At 51.2% G+C, this 21329-nt stretch overlaps 8 protein-coding genes across 8 annotated transcripts; 4 read left to right on the forward strand and 4 right to left on the reverse strand.

Moving 5' to 3' along the window:
- Positions 1-1255: 1255 nt before the first annotated feature.
- On the reverse strand, positions 1256-2421 carry CONPUDRAFT_66367 (PIN domain-like protein; the record flags this gene model as incomplete). Its single annotated transcript, XM_007776297.1, has 4 exons — positions 1256-1744; positions 1821-1959; positions 2005-2120; positions 2170-2421. 4 exons carry the CDS (start codon positions 2419-2421, stop codon positions 1256-1258), a joined length of 996 nt encoding a protein of 331 aa, XP_007774487.1.
- Positions 2422-3000: 579 nt separating this feature from the next.
- On the forward strand, positions 3001-3893 carry CONPUDRAFT_85542 (uncharacterized protein). Its single transcript, XM_007776530.1, has 5 exons — positions 3001-3048; positions 3168-3265; positions 3353-3466; positions 3539-3800; positions 3862-3893. The coding sequence occupies exons 2-4, from the start codon at positions 3215-3217 to the stop codon at positions 3671-3673; spliced, it is 300 nt and encodes a 99-aa protein (XP_007774720.1). The 5' UTR covers positions 3001-3048; positions 3168-3214; the 3' UTR covers positions 3674-3800; positions 3862-3893.
- Positions 3894-4801: 908 nt separating this feature from the next.
- On the forward strand, positions 4802-6862 carry CONPUDRAFT_66230 (uncharacterized protein; the record flags this gene model as incomplete). The annotated part of the gene is made up of 5 exons (XM_007776288.1): positions 4802-4848; positions 4906-5113; positions 5186-5639; positions 5830-6033; positions 6351-6862. Coding segments are annotated over 5 exons (1425 nt in total), but the record flags the coding sequence as incomplete, so codon positions are not given.
- A 1131-nt stretch (positions 6863-7993) lies between these two features.
- On the forward strand, positions 7994-8577 carry CONPUDRAFT_66320 (uncharacterized protein; the record flags this gene model as incomplete). Its single annotated transcript, XM_007776294.1, has 4 exons — positions 7994-8126; positions 8192-8254; positions 8313-8358; positions 8424-8577. The coding sequence occupies 4 exons, from the start codon at positions 7994-7996 to the stop codon at positions 8575-8577; spliced, it is 396 nt and encodes a 131-aa protein (XP_007774484.1).
- Positions 8578-10583: 2006 nt separating this feature from the next.
- On the forward strand, positions 10584-11835 carry CONPUDRAFT_159445 (uncharacterized protein; the record flags this gene model as incomplete). Its single annotated transcript, XM_007776531.1, has 4 exons — positions 10584-10597; positions 10680-10750; positions 10798-11049; positions 11525-11835. 4 exons carry the CDS (start codon positions 10584-10586, stop codon positions 11833-11835), a joined length of 648 nt encoding a protein of 215 aa, XP_007774721.1.
- An 830-nt stretch (positions 11836-12665) lies between these two features.
- CONPUDRAFT_66111 (uncharacterized protein) lies at positions 12666-12884 on the reverse strand (the record flags this gene model as incomplete). Its single annotated transcript, XM_007776277.1, has 1 exon — positions 12666-12884. A coding segment is annotated over one exon (219 nt), but the record flags the coding sequence as incomplete, so codon positions are not given.
- Positions 12885-13538: 654 nt separating this feature from the next.
- On the reverse strand, positions 13539-13788 carry CONPUDRAFT_66139 (uncharacterized protein; the record flags this gene model as incomplete). The annotated part of the gene is made up of 2 exons (XM_007776280.1): positions 13539-13661; positions 13714-13788. 2 exons carry the CDS (start codon positions 13786-13788, stop codon positions 13539-13541), a joined length of 198 nt encoding a protein of 65 aa, XP_007774470.1.
- A 4078-nt stretch (positions 13789-17866) lies between these two features.
- Positions 17867-21025, reverse strand: CONPUDRAFT_112592 (RCC1 BLIP-II). The gene is made up of 15 exons (XM_007776532.1): positions 20962-21025; positions 20814-20838; positions 20369-20431; positions 19938-20262; positions 19717-19852; positions 19554-19658; positions 19417-19498; positions 19273-19360; positions 19098-19199; positions 18996-19014; positions 18886-18934; positions 18724-18830; positions 18369-18610; positions 18120-18291; positions 17867-18062 (listed from the first exon to the last, which is right to left on the reverse strand). The coding sequence occupies exons 1-15, from the start codon at positions 21017-21019 to the stop codon at positions 18043-18045; spliced, it is 1593 nt and encodes a 530-aa protein (XP_007774722.1). The 5' UTR covers positions 21020-21025; the 3' UTR covers positions 17867-18042.
- Positions 21026-21329: the final 304 nt, after the last annotated feature.

The following is a 21329-nucleotide window of genomic DNA, read 5'->3' on the forward strand; positions in this document are numbered from 1 at the left end:
ATTACCAGAGAGCAACCATTGACGATACTAGGTATCGCGAATACTATCGCGGGAAGATCTATGGTGGAAATCTTGAATTGGGTTTGGCGGGCAGACAGAGATGCGGCACTTGCCGGCAGATAGGTCATACGGAGGGGTCGGCGAGAAGCTTCCGAGGGGTTTAAGCTCCCGGAGCTTCAAATTCTGCCAAGGGGTGGCTCAGGAGATGAGCAGGAAAGGTGAGCTAACACGATTCTGAACTGTCTCCCCTGTCTCCCCCATCCGAACCATCTGCCATCGACGAACACACCCGCCCGCTGTCTTGAAGGTCCTGGCATGAGGAGTTGTACATCTCCACTCCCATCGCTTCGTCAGGTACACTTGCTGCCAAGCAGCTTTTACGACCCGAAACTCGTTTTTTCATTACGGTAAGTCCTCTTGTTCTCGTACACTTTATGATAAAACATGGCATACACTAGTAGGTACTAGGTCCCTTTACAGGCTCAATGACATCGTCCTCATCACTCGTTATGACGATAATGTCATCGTCGGGCCCAGGTTTGAACTTCTTCTTCATGGGACGGGACCTGCTATGATCATCGTCGCTGTTGGGGGTCGTCAGTTCAATTTGAGGTGCGCTTTTAATCGAGAGACAGGGAGAATAGGTTGCTGATGCTGAGCGCTTCACGCTTCTTGGGAAGAGGGACAGCAAACTGGACATGTCATCATCCTCGATTTTCGGTGAAGGGGACTCCATTCCCTTATTTGCATGAGCTGACTCGATTTTCTTTGAGGTGCCAGGCTCTCGCGAAGACAGAAAACGCGAAGGCGATTGGAAGACATCCATGATCGCCTGATAGGTGGAAGTGGGCGTGTAGTAACACCCGTTACCAGGTGCGTCCCAAAACCGTTCATCGTCACGATCTACTGACGGAGGTACAGATACCTACTCGAACTCAGGGTCATGCAATAAGGCAAAGACGTAAGTTCACATACCATCTCAAGGTTATGACTCGTGCAGAACTCCGCCGTTCCCCGAGGGTGGGAGAACTCCAGGATTTTGGCGGGGACCTCAAACTTCGCAATGTCATCTTCGGCAGGTCTGTCCTTTGACGACTGACCCTTGGGCGGCTGCGGGAAGTCATCAGGGGTTGCTCTCACTGCCTCACTGATCAGCCCGCCGTTAAAACGGACTTCATAGTAGCTCGCTCCGTCTCGAGTAGTGCGCCCGTGAATTGTGAAGGCATGGGCGCGGATAGGTTGACCAACACTGCCCTCAAGCTAAAGCCGACGCATCAGTTCTGATCTCCGGACAACCAGTATGACGTACACGAAACATCGCTCGCATGTATATCCCGGACCAGACATTATCGCGAATATACTTCTCCACTTTCGCTGAAGGCCAGTTGAAGTAGTGTTTGAATAGAGAAACCGCCTCTGTTACATTCGGCTGGCGGGATTGTGGAGAGCGCAGCCCGCCAATTTCTCGAGGCCCATCAAGTGTAAGCGAGTGCGATGTGACCGGGCATAGATAGTTCCCCAGCACAGTGAGTGACGGAAAGGTGTTTCGAACATTGTCTGCTATGCCACCATGCTTACGAGTTAGTGTCCCCTCGGTGTTGTTGCGTAGCATGTCTCGGAGATCTCTTCTCCAATCCGTACAAAATCGTAAGAATTCCGGCGCTGGGCAACCCATGTATGCTTGAACAAGTTTCTCGCCAAGCTCACTCTTCGCCAGCTGCGAAGCAACACCTATCCCGCAGCCCTTAACACCACCCTGTAAGATTAAAAACGTAACTTGAAGTCAGCCCAATCGGTTTCAGAAACAATCAAGCACCGACCATGTCATAGTCTGCCCCAGAGAGCAACGCTACCAGAAGTAAACGCCGGCTATTCCAGCCGCTTGCTCGGATGGACTCCTCGGTGTGGATCTCAACCTGATGCTTCTTGTTATCATCGCCGTCTATGAGTCTAAGTACACTTGTAAGTGAGCAGTTGGACGTTAGTAACACACTATAAACGCACTCTCGGATTATACATCCTGCTCCAAAAAGCACAACATCGCTATCACTAGTTAAGACTCCGTCCACATGATTCATCCGGTTCATGGCTGCTAGCTCAGCCTCTGCTTCACCCGGTGCCTAATGGTTATTCAGCAACACACTTATAACAGAGTAGCATTTACTCAACGGTGTGATAATTGAAGCCATACGCTTGAATGAAGTCCTTGAACCCCTGTTCCAACTGGTGCTTATTCTCGGTGTCAACGTGCTTTCCCCGCTTCTCGGTGGGTCGTTCACTTCCATCAAACACAAATAAAGGATGTACTGGGAGGCGAAGAAGATCACTGAGCTTATTAACAAGGATTTTGAGGTCTGCACATTGACCGATGCGAGCACTATTGATGTGACGGCTTCGAATGGCCTCTGCAGCTGCATACATCCAGGGACTTCGCCGGATATCAGCCCACAATGCAATAGAGTAACCTGCTATAGTGTATGTACCTAGCATCTATCCCAATCCGCATGAGTCTGCATTCCACACCTGTATCGGTTTTGACCGTATGGAATCCCTCGTCCATCACATAGTTGCCAAAATCGCACTTTTGGACGTGCGGACTTGGAGATAAAAGCTGCTTCAAGTTAGTTCTTGATGTCTGAAGGAAGCCAAACGACGTACACTCCAGAGTTTAGGAGGGCCCATGCTAAATAGACAGCTCAAACGCGAGGGTGTCGAGGAAGGAGAAATACTGTTAGGGGTATATCGAGCATTCGTGTAGACGGAATGAATGATGTCACTCCTCCTATACCAGCTCGATTGTCGTGCTCAGCGCTTCTCAGCGCTTTAACTTATGCGGGCTTTGTTGTTTCCTTGACCTCACTCACAACCAGTAGTGTCGGTCAATAATCATATATTGATTAAACAGACCTCACAGTGCTGTCATACTAAACCAAAGATCACAAGCGTGAAAGACCATGGCTTATCTGCCGCTCTGTGAGGAGTTTGCCATAAGCGTATCTTGTCCGTTCTTGCCGAGTGGTGGTCAGGGTCCGCAACATATCTCCGTGTCTACTTGTCTCATGAGTCAATAAACGGCGAATACAACCTGATGCCTGAACAAAGCAGCGGCAACTTGGTGTTGCCAGGTCTGCCCAAAGCTGCGAGCCGAACTGAAATTGCCTACGCACCTCTTCATCCCAACGCTCATCACACCTGCCACGTCTGCATCCCAGCCATGTCCATCTATGAGCCTGAAGCCGTCCTTGACACGCTCAAGAAGTCGTCGCTGGCAAGCCGAAATTGACAGAGGTTTGAAGATGAGTGGCGGGCAAACGTGAGTTTTTCAACGGAAGAGACGTACATAGCTGCTTACCGCATCTATACCAGGTCTCGAACCGAGTTTCAAAGTGGAAGGACGCCAATAAGAACGTCTACCCTCGCCCCGACATACAGCTTGAATGGGAGTCTCATGTCGTCGAGTATGTTTCTATGCTCGCAAGCCACGACCGGTCAACATCCCGGAAAACCAAGGCACCATCACGATTTGGGAGCGACGTACCCCTCCTTGGCCCACGGTTCATTCCGCCTCGCTATCTTCAGGTCCTCAAGCGCCCAGGGAAAGCTGAGATTAAGGCAGAAGTTGCGTACCTGCATCCTTTCACCACTGTCCATCCATTCTACTTCCCTGAGCTAGTGTCGCAGTGTCCAGCATGTGGCTCCACTGACGTTCAGTCCGAGGGATGGACGGGATCAGGCCCTCGTGAAGTCCATGGCCTATATCGAGAGGAGTCGGCACTTGGGTTGCAGCTGCGGTGCAACACCTGTCAAGAGAAGAAGCAAACAATCAAGGGGACATTGTCAGTGTCAACGCATCTGACGCACCCTCGCTTCTGCTTTGCGACAACGGACCCCTCATTCTGGGCTTCTTGGGAGCATTGGCGCGTACCATGTAAGTCCCTGGGTTATGGTTTATCACTGTTGGTGGCTGACGTACCTGCAGCGGAGATTCCGTACTTCCTCAAGCGGTCAGCAGTCACACGCGAGCTGTTTGACTTCATTGTTGAGCTCCGTCCTTCGACGACGGCAGGAGGGCTAGCCGAGAATGTCAAGCGTAAGCCTATTCACCCCATTCCCGCAAGCTCACTATGTGCTCACCTTTTATTCCGCAGAGCTCCATCTCCTCGAATATTGACGGCGCTTTCTCGATTACTTGAGCGCCTTTCGTTATCGGAAGAAGCTCAGCAATGGTCAAGATTTCTTCATCAACCCCAAGCTTGAGACGTTCGCTCCCCCCTCCAACGAAGACCCCGACTCATTGCCTCAGTACTACAACCGGCCCATTTCAGTCGAAGTCATCACTGAGGTCTTCGAACACTTCAACACCAAAGGACGACAAGCGGAATCCGAAGAGTATATGAAGGGACTCACGGGTAAGTGGTCTGTGCATGCACTGTGTACAACATCTCTAACGTGCTCGTGTCTTCCAGCACGAACCCTTTCATTTGACGCAACATTTCGTACGGCAGCCAAGGCAACTCTCATGAGTTCGAACAGGCAGAAGGTGAAGGTTATGAGGGGTGGGGTCTTATCACTGTTAAACGAGAAAAATGAGATTGTTGGCTGGGTACGTTCACTCACCGACTTGACTCTGCGAATATTCTGACCAGTGTTGATTTAGAGGTTCTGTGAGACGGCATCACACGCCGAGATCAAGCAGATCTTAGCCGGCTTTAAGCAGCGCTGCAATGCTCTGTGCGTCCCTGGACCCGAGATTGTCGTGGTAGACAACTGCTGCCACGTTCAGAGTGCCATTCAGGCAATCTTCCCAGACACAAAGGTCTCGCTTGACCTTTGGCACTTCGTCATGCGGTGAGCTAACGTTCTAATAGACAACTTGACATCAGTTTACTTACTATGCGAATACAGGTATTCGGGATGCATCGTCAATACAACAAGGAACCCACGCCAGAAGGAGGTTGCAGCGTGCATCTCCTCCTGTATTGTTGCCCAGAAAGCTGATGGAGCAAGCCAACACGCAGTGTACCGGTCTAAGGAGGAGCAGGAACGGCGGCTTGTTGAGGCGTTTGAGTATTTTGAGCGGGTAGGGGGCATATGGGGTCGCTATGCATCAAAGGTATGTCCTGTATCATGCGAGTATCATGCGTGTGACACTCACTATTGCGCTTGCCATTACCACTTGACTCAGGTTCATGCTGAGCAGCTTCAGCACGTTCGAAAAGGCTGTCTGGCAAGACCGCGCAACGACATAGCCTCCGACGGAAGCCGTATCGAGGGTTCTCACAAAGGCTGGAACACGCTTAACCGAGCGCAGCCAAGCGGCATTGAGACAATGTCAGCGCTGTGCCATGACTTCGTTCTCCGCAGGAACATACGCATTGCTAGCCGCCTCGAGGACCGATCCACCTTCATCCAGTCCACCTTCGGCTCGCACCATGTCCACTTTACTGACTACGTTGCAAGGCTATGGAATCAAACGTGCATAGAGACTAAGTCTACCAACCTGCTCCACCTCCCTATCCTCGCCAAAGTCGACTCCAACGAAGCCTTTGGTCTCGTCCCTTCAAATTATTTCCTCAGTTTTGGCGGTAACATCGAAGTCAAAATTGAAGAGAGCCTTCTTCTCGACTCGGACCTCAGCGGTGTGGGGATAGAAGACGTTGGCGAGGGCTTGGCAGCTACGACAGTGCCTAATGACATGACAAGTGTCTCTATGTCAGGTAAGGGCTTATTCTGCATCGTAACTGGACGCACCTTAATCGTATACACCATCAACAGCTGCCACCGAGGTTGACATGACCGTGTATCACTCACACATTGAGTTGACGGCAGGTGATTCTGCGGAGCAGGTCACTGAGTCAGCTTTGACCAACTTGAATGCTGGCTCGGATAACACCATCGTAAGTCACTACTGCTTTACTTATCATAACGAGACGTACCGGTTGACAACTACATCGCCAGCCCTGCGCTCTATCACCCGTAGCAGGTGCACCCCTCAGCTTGGAGTGTCAGCCTCAGCTACCGGATCCCGTGCCGGTTTCTGAGTCTGTACAGCAAGGGACCGCCAAGCTGTCATCCCCGAACAAGCGCAAATCCTGCAACAACGAGCTGGACAACATCCAGCCGAAACGTACACACCGAGAGCTCACGCCGGTCGACGCACTTCGGTGGCCAAAACCTGATCAAATTGTAAGTTCTATTGTTGTCGTACCCATCCCATAATGTCGTGCTTGATCTAACTAATGTTTCCCGTAAATAGTCTCGACCAGTGACCAGTACATCACGTTCACATGGAGCCGAAGCGTCTGGGACGCTTCACAGCTTCTTCCATCCGGTAGCAGCTCGCACGTCAGCAACACCATCTAGCCAACCCTCCGAGGTTACACGACTCCCTCCACTCCCTCCTGGTCTCACACGTTCCGAGCATTTCTTCAGCATCTCGACCGGTATCGACGCTCGTGCACTGCGGATTGAAGGCGACGCCGAATTCTACCTATTCATGGACATGCGTGCCGAGTTCAAGTGGCAGTCTTACAACATGTCGCCGAGAAAGTGGGTTCCCGCAACGGATGTCTACAACAGCCGTCTCCGCGAGCTCAATAGGGCGAGACAAATACCCACTATCGCCAAGCACCCACAGGCCCTTCTTCGGAAGCTCGGCGATATCGAGCGTTCAGTTCTTGATCGTATCCACACGAAGAACTTCACGTGTAAATATCTACTAATTTTGCTCACCTCCCAAGTCCTGTTGCTGACGTTTCTCACAGCTCAGCGTAACACCGAGACATTTTGGAAGCATCACTGCCAAGTCATTCAGCTTGTGAAGGAAGAATCGGCGGACAAGGTAAGCAGGTTAACAATTTGATAAGCCAGCATACAGCTGACGCAACTATAGAAACCTCGCAGGCCACCGACGTGCTCCCGGTGCCTGACACTCATGTATCCTGGCAAGCTGAGCGCTACCGGCAACCACAAAAAGGGTGTTTGTGGTGACGGTGTGCGCCAGATCAGAAAGGATCACGAGGAGCTGCCGCCGTGGCCTCAGCCCCAGGGCATCTTCTCGAACAGCGAGCATTTCCATCCGGCGGCATTCCTCAAAACGGTCCAGCAAGTCTACGAACAGACGTTCGTTCGTTCATCGGGCGAGAGCGAAGTACTCGAAGCTCAGGCCTTCGCCAACATGGTGGCATCCCGGACCACCGTCGACGACGGTGGCCAGGCATTATTCAAGCTGTATCAGGCCTTCGCTGTCGACGCGAGTACTCCGGACTCAGCGTTGGTTCTTCGCGAGGGTGCGAAGTATCTTCGAATCCCTTATCTTGAGCAGTAGTAGTCGCGTTTTTACGACTGCTCGCTCTCGCCCTCTCTCGCCATCTGGCTCTTTGACGTTCTGACTCTTATCTGGCTGTTTCCTTTTCTTTCCATTTCTCTTCCTCGTCATTTATGTTACTCTACTCGTACGATACTATTTACTCTACTTGCAGAACTAATCGCGCAGCTATCACCCGCTTTGGGCGATTGCTCGCGCTTGTCGGAAGGACTCGAGTCCTTTTCACGCGACGCACGAGTAGCTCGTACTGGGCCAGCTCAACTCGCACATTAGTTTAGGGGGCCTACCAGCTCGATCGATCGGTTCTACGTAGCTAGTCACATGTTCTTTTCTAGTCGGTCTTTAAAATTTGGTCGATTCGGTCATCGACCAAAGTCGACCGAATCGACCAAAATCGGTCGACCCCTTCGTATGACCTAGCTGCTCACTTGCCGGCAGGAGCTGCGGGATAGGGGCCAATGCGACATCAACGGAGCCGCGAGTCTGTTTTTACCCTTCCACGGGTACCATGACAATGCAATGAGGTGCAAGGACTCGTGAGTGCGTCGCCAGCTTCACTGCTCCTCGATACCTTTTCCATTGTCGTGATCATGTCCGCTGAACTCGATTTTCACCTCCCTCCTGGGTGCGCTGGGCAATCTGTCTCTTAATCATAACCTCAACCTAATGCCCGTCGCAACGCTCTCGGCCAGGACTGTTGCCGTCGCGTCGGGTATTCTGTTTACAGAGTGGGTTTTACAGTGGCAAGCCATCGTTGTCAGTCGCCACCGAAAGCGTGCTGGCATAAAGTACCCCCAACGTTGGTCGCTCTTTATTCTTGCGCTAGCTTCATAATCGCCGAGAGCGAGGCTTACGATCCCCCAGTTTACGCCGAGAAGGCAGAGATGGACAAATCTAGGGACGCTTTGCTCTTCAACTGTGTTCAAAGTAAGCTTCTTATCAGGTTGCTCGACATCTGTAAGCCTCATTCAGAGATGTCACGCAGGAGCTCATCAGAACACGCTTGAGAACATGCCTTTCATCCTCTCGACGTACGTCATACTTTGTAGATCTTCCGTTTGCTACAACATACCGTACTTGAGCTTTATGATCACAGGACGCTTCTCACAAGCATGAACTACCCGTACTACGCCGGCTATTCTTGTGGTTTCTGGGCGTTCACCCGCGTACTCTACACGCTTGGTTATATTACGGGAGAGCCTGCTAAGGTATGTCCGCAATTTGACTTACAAGGACAAGCAACCGACTGACTTTGATCACGTAAACTTTGAACAGCGTATCACACATGGCGGGGCCTTGGGAGAAATTCCTGTCTTAGGTGCGAGTGGAAGCATCTTCGGACAAGTTTGTTGTTTTGAATGAATGCTAACACTAACCTGTGACAGCTTTGCTCGTCGGCTCAACATACTCGGTGTATCGACTGGCTTATCCTTAAGTACTGGACAGACGACTGTTTATGGCCGATGACAGCCCCAAGGGACAATGGCACTAGTGGTGAAATGCTAGTTAGGTGTACAGTCGCCCCGACCTTTTGTATGCAACGCCTCTCTCCGAGGAATCGAAAAATATAGACGAGCTGTATTAATCAATATTTTCAACGGTCTGGAGGTCACGACGGGCTGACTTGCTTCTTGAAAGCAATATAACGCTGATCAGGGTCAAAGTCACTGGGACTAACGATCTTTCCAGCGGCTTTGGTCTCCCCCACCAACCGCTCAAGGCGACGGAAACAAACCGGGTTCTCTATATCTAATGACAGTATGACAACCATGATGGCGCGCGTAAAAAAGAGACGATACATACAGCCGTCAGTCGCTTTGCCTTGCTCTCTTCGGTTCCGCGGTTGAACGTTGAATTTCACAGACACCCACAATCGATGGGCGCCGAAGGCGCGGCTCGTGATCCGCCTAGAAAGTTTAACATTCCTGACAGTTGCAAGGCTCGCGACGAAGAAAAGCCGAGCGGGTGAGACGATTCGCGAAAGAGAGCGTTGCCAGAAGCCACGGTTTCTTCAGGGTTGAGGACCCAAAAAAAAGGATACATGCACGCCAATATGTCTAGCCGCCGTCACGGAGTAAGAACACTGGCAGCTCGAGTATGGATAAAAGCGAGACTATTACGGTATAACCCGTACAATCTTTTGCTCCTCTTCCCTCCCCTACATCTGTGGCCAACATGTCGATCTGGAAATCCCTATTCTTGTTCGATGTGAGGATGGGGTCTTCCCGCACTGACACGCATGCACTTACTATCATCAGGGAAAACATCATCGAGGGATTTTATCAAAATACGAGAGAATCTCTCGAAAACCAAGTTCACGAGTGACAATTACACTAGAAATCCGTGGAATCTGCGGGAATTCTCGAGATTTCCTCATGCCATGTTTGCAGCTGTAGTAAATAGTGGGAGTTTCTACTCCATTCCAAATGCATAGTAATGTATTGGTCGATCGGACAAAGAATCTTAACTTCAGGACAGGCATATGCTTGTATAGCAATTAGGGATACTTAAAAGAAACTCTCCATGCTATACATGTCTTGATGCTTGATACATCCGATAGCTAACATTGCATGTACTAGCTGTGAAATGAGAGGTCGCTAGGGACTGCGACGGCACAGGCGTGCTGTCCTCGGCAAGTTTGGGGTGCCAAAAGGGCAATCATGTTGTGTGGCGGCACAAGCCCGTGCGACCCCATATTTCTACAGTGAAAGTGCTGAACAATTTGGAGTAATGCGATACTCCAGGTTTTGATGGTACTTATAGTTGAAGGAAAGAGAATGAGGCTGATTGCATGAAGTCAGTGGGGTTGGGCGCGAACACAACGCAAGTCTACGCGAGCATGCCGTTTAGCTGTGTTGACGTCATAAATAAACATGTACAAATGTTTGACTTCGCACATTTTCTTCTTGTTCATTCCTCCCGTGTCCTTTCACCCTACCCTCACTCATACTCCCTACGCAGGCGCGGTACAAATCTGGCACCGTAAGCTAGCTACGTGGACCTGTGCTCGGGCTACGAGCTGCCCATTGCAGGCGCGCTCGACTCTGACGACAGTAACTTTGTCGTGAGCGGGGGGACGTGCCCTGCGCTGCGATATGGAGCGGACAGATCAGTGGTGGCGGGATGAGTGTTTTTCGCAAGGGTGGAAGCGGATCAGCGAGCCCCAGCCACGAGGGAAGGGGGCGGAGCTGGACCAGAGCTATTAGAGTATGATCCCGCCTGCGCATTTATCAAGTTGCATCCGGCCGTGCAGACAATGCATAAGTACCCGTGAGTTGATGCTCCAATCTCTTTCCCTCTAACTACCGCTCTGCTAACCTCCCTATCTGCTTTCGTTCTCTCACTCCTCCAGGTCCCCAGACACCATCATTGCTGCTGCACCCACCAAACCCGTGCTCGTGCCCATTCACGTCAAGTTCAAAAGTGACACGCTGCACGTGCACGGCCACTTCGTGTTGACCCTACACAAGCGCCGCCCAAGCCCGAGGCGTTCGCGTGCGTGTTCTACACTGACCCTGAGCTGCCGCAGACCTATGCGAAGATGGTCGCTGCTCAGATAAGGGTGCAGCTCGAGGATGTGAGCGACGTCGCTGCGGTTGAGATGGAAGACTTGGACGTGTTTTGGCCGCCACCGCCTCTTGGCGAGGCAACGGACAGGGGGAGGGAGGGGAGGCGGATAGATGGCCGGGGTCGAGGTGCCGGATTGTCCTGTTATCCTCAGTGTGAGTCCTTTTGTCCGTCCGTCCTTGAGTTGTCTTTATCCCGGACATTGACATCTTCACGCGTCTTTTCCCATTCTGTTACACCCTTGAGCTCACTCAAACACAAATTTCATCCCATCCTCCCCCATTATCCTCACTCCTGCCCATAGCTCGACGTCCAAATATCAAACTAACACCCCCTCGACCACGTCAAACCGGATCTCCGCTCCCCAATCACACACAAATCCTTTTCCCAGTCCCTTTACACGAAGCTCAAGCCGGCCTACGAAGACCGCATTATCTCTATTCTAGGCATCTTTGTGTTCTGGCTCTGTGTTTATGCAAGCTCGACAAGCAGGGCTCGGATGCCGTGATGAGTTTCATTTCACATTCTGGCTGGTGATGTAGTTGTAACTTGAGGATGCAATCTATAAGAACTCGTACGTACTTGCCTTCAGCTATGAACTCTGATTTCAGTGTTGACACAATTACCCAGTGCCTGGCTTCCTTCAGAACAATGAACGTCTCGGGTGCGGAAGCCGCCGTTGCCTCCGTCTTGCCCTGTTTGGTCAGGGTGAGTCCGCGTGTCTCGTGAAGTTGTCCCTCGAGCTCATGACTCGCTCGGAGCTGCACCTTGTCATGATGTCGGGCTTCTTGACAACATCGGGCTCCGTCCTGAACATGTACATCTCCATGGGCGTCCCCATGCAGACCCTCGCCACGTCCTCGGCGGTGAGCATGCCGGTGGCGACCACGATCAGCAAGCTGTGCATGCCCAAGGTCGACGAGCCCACTATGCACAGGTAGGTCATCATCGACTGCGGCTCAGCAGACAATAAAGACAGGCTGTCGAACACGTTGGATATATTTTTCAAGGAGCGCGTGGGCTGTAGTGCTACATACATTAGTTGATGATAACGATAATTGTTTTGACTGCCATTCTATAACTATGACATAGTGATATCCCGAGGTTCGGTGGTGGCAAATCAGGTGAAATTCAGTTGGCGAGGCATTGTTAGAATTCTGCGGATTCCGCAAAATTCCATCTGAAAACTTGGAAGGGACCGTGAAATCCGTCAGTTCCATGGAATACTTAGGATTCTGTTGGACTTTGGGATATTTGCGTAAAATCCCTCGGTGAGGTTTTTCCTGATGATGAGTTCGTTAGGTTGAGTACAACACGGCTTGTATTGTTCTCGTTGCGTTCGCCCTGGTCATGTGTTTGTGGATAGCAGCTTTCCGCAGCTTGAGCGGCGAGGAGCAGCCGTAAGTACCCCTTCCTCGGCCTGATATGCTCTGCTGAGACCTCGATAGGCAACAGCAAAGCATAATAGGTCGAATGTTTGGAGCGAGTTTCTTAGAAGACTTAGATATCTTCATAATGGATGAGCCAGCGACTTTGGTGGAAGAGGTATAGGCCGGGGAGCCGCTCTCACAGCGTCATGTCAGTTGTTCGATCTCACCTAACCTTCATGTTCCACGCCCTGCTTGCATGGGTGCCTTGTCTGTAAGCCTGTGTCTCTGAATAAGGCTCAAACTATATAGTATATGTATACCACTCAAGGTAAACTTATACAGATACGTATACTAGATATATACTATACAGTTTATATAGTATATATACAGTAGAGATGAGCCTAGGTTTTTTTCGAAATGACCTTGGCAAACAGCGCCGGGTCCTCCAACCATTTCTTGGCACACATGACTTCAGTAATGGTAGATGCCGCCATTGATGAGCGTGAGTCACGGCAGAGGTGATGCGACGACGAGAAGAGACGCTCGACTGACACAGATGTGGCTGGAATGGCCAGAAAATCGCGCGCCATGCACGAAATAACCGGAAAATTGGCTGCATGTGTCTACAAGAGAGTTAGTAGAATAGACATGTCGATCAGTACAACGCTCACCTTCCACCACTGCAGTGGTTGGCGATGGTCACCAAAGCCACCCTCACCCGACATCCAGCGTTCAATCTCCGGCAACACCGGAGTGATGGCAACAGGTGTGGGGTTTGTAGGGCGACGACCAAGCAGGGCAAGCGGGTCGGTTAACAAGTACACATCCGATGGCTCTGGTTCAGGTGTTGGGGTCGGGATTGACTCCTCGGCGTAAATCTTGTAGACAAGTTCAAAGATGTGCTCGGCCTTCTTCTGACCATCGCGTCCAAGGTTAACAAACCACTCGGTCCGAAGATATGGATGACAGACTAGTGTAGAAAGTTAATAGACACATTACAACAGCAGCATTATAGAGAGTGTACCGGTTGCGATGATGTTATGTTGGCAGCTCACCGCCATGTCAAAGTACTCTGTAAGTTTGGCTTTGCCTTCGGAAGCGGCAGCACGCAGCTTGAAGTCGATCTTATCATTGTGTATATATGAATCAAGTTGCGTCTTCATCTCCCAGTAAAGGGGAATGACCCAGGGAAGCGTTGGGCTAGAGTTTGTCGAAACCGTGTTGGTTGCTGTGGTAAATACCTAGAATAAAGTTTGTGAGCTCGGGCGAAAGTACTAGTATAACTGGAATGTGCATACCTCGAGTAAGCAGTGCAAGCTGTTAACCATCTCCCACTCGGATTTTGACAGAAGCAGTGGGCGTAGATCTTCGTACTGAAAGACCCAGACGTCAATAGCCTTAGAATACAATGAATATGAGCAGGAATCTCGGACTTCTTATGCTACGTACATTCTTCAGTGTGAGTGCACGCCCCATCATTGCATGGGTTGAATTCCAGCGCGTACGGACATCACGGATTGGCATCAAGCGCCAAGTAGGATACCCGCTGGGTTGAACCTCTTTCTTGAACTCCTGGATAGCAATACGGCGAAAGTTGGCTCGTCTAGAAGGAGAGCTCACGATCTTTTGTACAACCGTTCGAAGCTATGCAGGGATTTGTAGGAGTTAGTTGAGATACTTTGATAGAGTAGAATACACGTACCTTCTCAAGAACTGTCATGTTATGAAACTTCGGCGTCTCTTCCGGGTCGCATACATCCTCGTCACTATTGTAGTCACCTGTATAGTCATCCTCCTCGAATGCTCTGAGATCCTCAACCTCCTCGCTGACATCAAAGCTAACCGGGAGATGCTTGTTTAGTAGTTCGTAATAGTCCTGCTGCTTCGGATCGTCAACCTCCTTCAGTGTTGCCAAGATCTTCTGTACGACAAGGTTGATGACGTGGGCAAGGCACCGGATCTGCACATTTTCAGGATGAAAACCAACACCGTACCGAGCAAGAAGAAGCCGGCCCAATACACGTGCGCATGTTGTATTTGATGATGCATTGTCCATGGTAATAGAGAATAAGTATAGACACAATAGATATCAGTCAAATGCACGCAGACGTGAGGTAGAGCACTTATCTTATTGAGGCTACCGACCTTTGAAGCAGCATCGAAGAATGCTTTAGCTGTCCCAATACCGCTATGATCCTCCATGTGTCTGAAGTCAATGACGCGGGTAACAATCCTCCAGTCCTCATCAATCCAATTAGCAATTGTCCCCGCAAATGAAAAGATCATCTGCTGGGTGGTCCACAAATCAGTACTGTATGCGATTTTAGACTCAACACTCTGATGTACATGTGTTTATTAGCACACCTGAAACAGTTCGACAAAGGGAAGACTTACAGCCAGCTCTTCGACAACAGCATCACGCAATCCAGCATATATGCGGGCAATAGTGTTGCGGACCGTGACGTCAGATGGGAGGACAAAATCGCACCGGATATAGTCAAAAAGAGCGCGTAGAGAAGGTACTTTTCCGGAACTGAACGCCTGGTCGCTTTGGAGCAGCCACGCCGCAAAATGACGATTGAATCCCAGCTGCGAGGGGGAATGGGCGGGGTTGAGCCGGCCCTTCTCGAGCATCGCCGCCATGATCGCACGCGAGCGCTCAAGTTCAGCCTCCTTCACACGAGGCACGCTTTCTTCGTCCTCACCATCACTCGATGCATGTTGACGAGCCCTCTTCTCAGCCACCTCCGCAGCGTGTCTCTCGCTCAGATGCCCCGCCAGATTGTTCAGCTTGGCACGCTTCTCCTCGTCCGCAAAGTCAGTCGAGTCAGTCGTCCTCTCAATCCGACGCGATCTAGTTGGTTTCATGTAAGTTTCACATTTAATATGGAGTCAGTGTCTTCACTCACGCGGTGCAAAGCTTACACTTAAATTCCCACTTCTTATTTCCACCAACTACAACCGCCTTCGGTTTCTCAAAAAACTCGAGCGACTTGTTCTTGGGTCCACGTGCACCGTCAGGCCGTGCTTCTGCTGCTCGCTTCTGAACGTCTCGCAGGGCACTACAACCATCAGATAGCTCGCCATCTTTCAGATCGTCCACAAGCGTGTCAAGGTCCTCCGTGAGTGCAGGCATGGTACGGGCACGCTTTCGCTGACCTGATAGTGAGTATACAGGATATAATACGATGCAATGGATCATGCGTACGTCCTTTCCCTTTTCCTTCGATTTCTTCCCCTTCCCCTTCACAGCCCGACTCGCCGCCTTTAATGCTTGGTGCCCGGACTTCACCACCGACGCTGTAGCCTTCAAGACAGACTTTGCGGCAGAACGCGCTGCATCAGCAACGCTGGACGAAGTAGAGTGCTTGCTGCCGTGGTCGGATGCCGCATCCGATGAGTCCGATAGAATGCGCCGCTTCTGGCGCCTGCGATGCTGTAATAACTGTACATGTAAGCTGCTTCCCTCAGGCTATCCCAGCGAGTTGTTAAATGCTCACCTGTTTGTCTGCATCGGAAGCGATGATCTCGAGTCCATCTCTGTCCAAATGGATTGATTCAAGGCCACTCGAGTTGTCCTCATCATCAGTGCTCTCCTTTGGGGGCTTGTAAGTCTAATCCCTCTTCACATCGCCCGGGAGAGTGACGTCTGACGTATTATTAGCTGATTGTACTCGATCATGATTCAAGGTGCGCACCTGGAACCCCATACAGCTCGTTTGCAAGGGCTCCCCTTCCAAGTCTACGCAGAAGCTGCTCTTGGCTCAATGTAGGCGGTTCTTTGGATGGTTTGGGCTGCATCGACACACTCGCGTTCGGCTGATCAGGCGTGGGCACAGAAGTAGCAAGTGAGCTGATTCCAGGCGATAAGATGGTAAGCTCTACTTGTTTTCTATGCATATGTTTGATGTTGACTCACCAGAGAAACTCAAGCTCCTTTTCGAGGCGCTCGAGCTTGACCATCATCGGTCCGTGCTCCATGCCCGGTTCATCGGCAACATTCGAAAGGTATAGTCCTACTTTTTCCATACCATACCGTCCTCGACGAAGCTCACGAAAGCGACCTGATTCATCCCGACAGGTTTCCCCAAAAAGTATGTCGAATCGTCGATTGAATGTCTCCCACATTGAGTCGCCGTGTACAGTCGTGATTACGTGGTATATCTTGTCGGACTTGCTCGCAATGGGGACGGTAGGTGGGAGCCTTTTGCTGAGATCTGTGATACTTGCTATGATGTCTTGCCTCTTGGCTATGTCATCGTCGCTTGCTCGTGCCATGACTGATTGCAGGGGTGCAGTGAACTGGTGAGGAGTTGGGACACTCGCGCACGCGCGTGCGCGTTCATCAGCCCCTCCCCTTTACTATGTATTTTAGCTTCAATTTTGTAGTACATGACTTTGGTTCTACTATAAGCTGCGCGAACCGTGGGAATGAATTTATAATAGGGGCAAACCCCTTCAGACAGGCGTTTGCAGAATTGGAAAAATATGCAACGGCTCGTAGAAGAGGCTAGCATCGCCAGCTCTGAGTTTTCTGTTTCTATATACTAATCTATACTGTTTATATATTATAATGAATTGTCTACAGCCCCCTGTAGACATATACCGTATACTATATGCTAGTAAACGTATGTATACAGTATATATACTATATCCTTTGAGCCTTAGCGTCTCATCAACTGCCATCGAAGTTGATCTAATTAAATGCAGACCTACTATAGTAGCACCGGCGTTTCCGTGACCTACTTAAATTTGCAGTTCTTGGCGGGTGATAGGTCAAGATGTGCTCGTGACAATATCTCGGAAGCCATTGCCGGCTATGATATGCTTGCATGTTGAAAGAAAAGGCCAGGCGGGCGCAAGTCAGGGTCGTTAGAAGGCGAGGTACGCGATGTCATGAGATTTCAAAGATGAAGCGAGAGCAACGGCTAGACCGGCAAGTCTGGACGTCGTATAGCACGATGAAGCGGATGCAGGGTCATACATGAGCAGCTGCTTGAACGTACCATGCTATACTTTCCTCCCATCTCTTCATCTCCTCATCCATTCGAAATTCATGCATTTTCCTGTATCCGCAACGTGAGCGAGAAATATATCCACGAAGTAACATATGGACGCGTACACAGAGAGCCAACTGAAGTGAAACTCACAAAGCCCTCATCCTCGACCTCCTTTCTGAACTTCGGGGCGAGGCGTTGCGGGAGATACACAGATGCTCCTGGCGGGTTCGTGGGTTTAATATGGTGGATCGGATATAGTCGATATGGCTGGATCCACTCAGCCTTGCACCCTTGAGTCGCTTTGAAAGAATGGGCACAGGGTGAAATTGAAGGACAACAGATGGTGTCGATGAACAAGTAGGAGAGGTGATAGAAGGTACTTATCAACACCAGATTCTGGGGCATGTTGGTTTGAGGTAAGAGGCGCACGAGCTTATCGAGAAAAAAAGTGTAATTAGCTTAGAAGGCTAGCTTGATATCTGGTGACGCGTGTCGACGGAGAGAAGTCGGCGAAATTTATGCCTCTCTCGCGTCAAACCCCAACCAAGTACCAACTCCCACAACCTCTCAGCGTTCAGCGGTAGATCGTAGAAGTTTCTCCTGTTTACACAACAGTAAAGTATTCAAATATTGATAGAATGCATAATGTATACAAAGAAAAAGTCTGACATGGTTCCCGATAAATGCTTTGCGTTCTGCTCAGTCACGTTCAATCAAGTTCAATTACGTTCTGTACCCGTATTCTTGGACGCCCTAGGCGACCTTGTAGACAGCCGCTTTACTTCTTGCGTTTCGATGCTACAACATCGATATGATCAGCGAAGTATCGAGGGGCGGGAAATGTGTAAAACATACCGCCTTCATCGGTGCCTCCGCCGCCCTTGCGCTTCTTTGACACTCCCTTCGTTACCGCGTCGGTATCTGCAACGGGCACGCCTTGAGCATCGCAAGCGGGGCAGAACCACTCGCCTTCGGGGACGGCGTCCAGCGGCGGATTGAGGCATCCGAGGTGGTACGGATGGTCGCACTACCCGTTCACAGGGACAGCCGTTCGTCAATCCGGAATATCCAATGGGAGAAGGAACGGGACAAGATAAGGCATACCTTGTCGCACTCCAATGCTGGGTCATCGTCCCCCTTGTCGACCTCACACACCATACACAGCTCCGGCGCCTCGACTTCGTATGGGTGACGTGGCAGGTCCGAAAAAGACGCACTGGGGCGGGCGAGGATATACGTCGTATTTTGGCCTGCGGCGACACTGAGCACGTCGATCCCACTTAGCGGCATGTGTCGCGTCGGCTTGGACGTGCTCTTGGGCTCTTCGGGGCCAAGACCGAGTTCACCTGTACATTTAGTTAGCGTTTCGTACAGCGATGATTTGGCGCAAGGCACAGAAGGTCAACCAAATCAGAGAAAAGAAAGTCACGATGAGAGGGAGGCAAACAAGGAGACGCACCGTTGCTTGCGCCTTGTCCCCATGCAACCGTCATAACACCCTCCTCCTCGGTAGCAAGGGCGAAGTGGGTCACACCTCCCGAACTTGCATGAAGGACCTTGATTCCCCTGCGCACATGGATGTGGTCAGCTCATTATCGGTCAACGTAATGGATACGCATACATAAGATCTTGGATGGGTCGGAAGGAGGAGTACGGTGAACCTGACGAGCCTATCCACCAATATATTTATCGTCAAAAGGGTCACCTTTGAGTGAACAGCAAAAACGGTACCTTCGCCGCTATTCTTCCACTGAAGAGGGTAAACAAGAAGGATTAAAGAAGGATTAAAATAAGGGAACAATAGAAAGGGTACAAATGACGGGATAGACACACCTTGCCAGCCATCCAAAACGCCTGCAGCTGGTCGACGACGATCGTACTCGACGGTCCGGCGGCGATATACTTGCCAGTTCCACTCTCGTTTGGTCCAGCAAACTATACAAGCACGTGCGTCAGCACGTTTCGCCCTGCATACACCGACAATATGTGCATATATGCGCATGCATACCTGCGGGACAGCCTTAGGAACGAGCACGTCTTGCTGGTTTCCAAGGCCGAGTCGGCAATAGCCGTTGTACCCCCACACGTACACAACGCTGCGAGGATGGTGTGAGTTCCAAAGAACGAGGGAAAAGAGCAACATGTCACTTACTTTTTCTCATCGATAGCAACCGCATGCTGCTGCCCGCACGCGATGTCGGTGATGACCTTGTCGTTCAGGCCTTTGACAGGGACTAGATGTTGCGCGAGCGTTAGCATGCTCGAGACATTGCTAAGATGACGACTCACTTGGGTCGACTTCGATGTCGAATGCAGTCTTGTTCCCCGTGACGATATGCTCGCCCGTCCGGCCATTGCCGAGCTGGCCCTTCTCGCCACTCCCAAAGGTGAAGACTAAGAAGTGACAATGAGTGGCGTCATAAACAAACGATTGCACGGAAGTTCACTATACCTCGTCCGTTCTCAGTGAGGATGACAGAGAACGTGATGCCTGCGGCGGCTTTGATAACGCGCTGTTTGACACCGCCGGCCTCTGGACTCTCAATCTTTCTGAACCCTGGGATGTTCGAGCACGTCTCGTGTCCGCACTGTATTTCCCGCAAACCCAAGATACATGGATCAGTTTCCCGTGTCACAGCTGAAAGAAAACACGCGTCAACGCGTCGTGCGAACCTGTCCAACGTTGTTGGCTCCTGCACTCCATATATCACCCTCACTATCCACTAACAGCGAATGGTACCTCCCACACGCAGCATGCACAAACCGCGTGCCCTTTCCTGCTCCCAGCTCCGGCGCCGTGAGCTTGCGTGGTTTTTGCTCAGAGACGACTTCTTGTGGGACACCGAGAGGCGTCTGCGGCGCGTTGCGGCCGAACATGTAGGCCGTGCCGTGAATGTCAAGCGCAATGCAGTGACATGAGGCACAAGATGTATGGATGGAGGCAATTTTGACATTGCTCAGTGAGCGGAGGATGTGGGGTTCGAGGAGGTCGGGTGGGCTGCAGGAAGGTGAGCCGGGATAGAGTATTACATTGTAAGGAAAGTAGCGAAAGCGGCGTCAGGGTCAAGCTTCGAGCTGCGAATGCGTGAATGGGGTGGACTTACGCTTCGTCCTCATCTTCTCCTCCTGCTGCCTTCCCACCGCGGTCCTTCCGTCCGAGTTTCGGCCTATCCCACATTGGCCCACCGCCACCACCACCGAAAGTTCAAGTCACGAGAGGTTGGCCCATTGGTTGTTTCATTTTATGCGTCCAACGTGGTTTAGAACCATCATTCCGTGCCAGATTTGCGCGGCGAGACAAGAATAGTCATAGCCAAGCGCGCGCACGAAGGAGAAAGAGCGTGGCCAGAGTTCGAAGTCAGGATTCGCCGTCCAATCATAACGTCGTCCAAAGGAGATGAGAGAACAGAACCAAGTCGAGGTCGAAGTCGAGTCGTATCAAAGCGAGAACGGAGATCAGATTGCCACGAGAGAACACGAGTCCATGTCATACGCACGGTTAGTATTCGGCGCAACGGGAGGTCATAAGTCGCAGAGAAAGACACGCACCAGTCAGTTCCCCCGCATATGAGCACTGCAAGCGCGCACACGACAATTGCAAGCCATCCGAGTCAAATCCGAGCAGGTCGCGTCCCCCATGCACCCCGTCACGGTGAGCCTCTCTTCGCGCATACAGTCAACGAACATGTGCACTCACCCCTTCCCCACGTCTGCTCGCCATCCGTGTCTGCGTGTCGGAGGGACGTTGTCGCCATTTGCGCTCACTGTTGCTGGGAGTGTGTATGGACAGAAGTCGCCGTTGGGGAGTGTTTCAGTCGCGCAATTCGGGCGCCTACCCAGCCTGCTTTTTTCCGCAACCCCCCGCGCACGTCGGGCTGGCTTAGTGCGCTCCCTCTCACAGCCTCAGTGTGCCTCGATGTCATTCCCAGCCCACCCTAGGCACAAAAGGAGACGACAATGAGCCCCCGCCGGCGGTGACGCATACGTTACGCGTGCTATGAGGTGCATATATGCAGCCGCTCCCCTCTTCATTATCCGTTTGGCAGAAAATGCCATCACCCCACT

This window comes from Coniophora puteana (genome assembly GCF_000271625.1).
Source record: "Coniophora puteana RWD-64-598 SS2 unplaced genomic scaffold CONPUscaffold_17, whole genome shotgun sequence".
In the NCBI taxonomy this organism is placed as follows: domain Eukaryota; kingdom Fungi; phylum Basidiomycota; class Agaricomycetes; order Boletales; family Coniophoraceae; genus Coniophora; species Coniophora puteana.

Excerpts from the sequence above, each read along its gene's own strand:
- CONPUDRAFT_85542 (XM_007776530.1), top strand. The coding sequence starts at position 3,215 with ATGTCCATCTATGAGCCTGAAGCCGTCCTTGACACGCTCAAGAAGTCG. Across the intron at positions 3,266-3,352 it reads ACACGCTCAAGAAGTCGTCG|CGCATCTATACCAGGTCTCG; the intron begins CTGGCAAGCCGA and ends ATAGCTGCTTAC. Across the intron at positions 3,467-3,538 it reads TCATGTCGTCGAGTATGTTT|CCCTCCTTGGCCCACGGTTC; the intron begins CTATGCTCGCAA and ends GGAGCGACGTAC.
- CONPUDRAFT_112592 (XM_007776532.1), bottom strand. The coding sequence starts at position 21,019 with ATGGCGACAACGTCCCTCCGACACGCAGACACGGATGGCGAGCAGACG. Across the intron at positions 20,432-20,813 it reads ATATGCGGGGGAACTGACTG|GCCGAAACTCGGACGGAAGG; the intron begins GTGCGTGTCTTT and ends AATGTGGGATAG. Across the intron at positions 19,659-19,716 it reads CCTCACTGAGAACGGACGAG|TCTTCACCTTTGGGAGTGGC; the intron begins GTATAGTGAACT and ends GTCACTTCTTAG.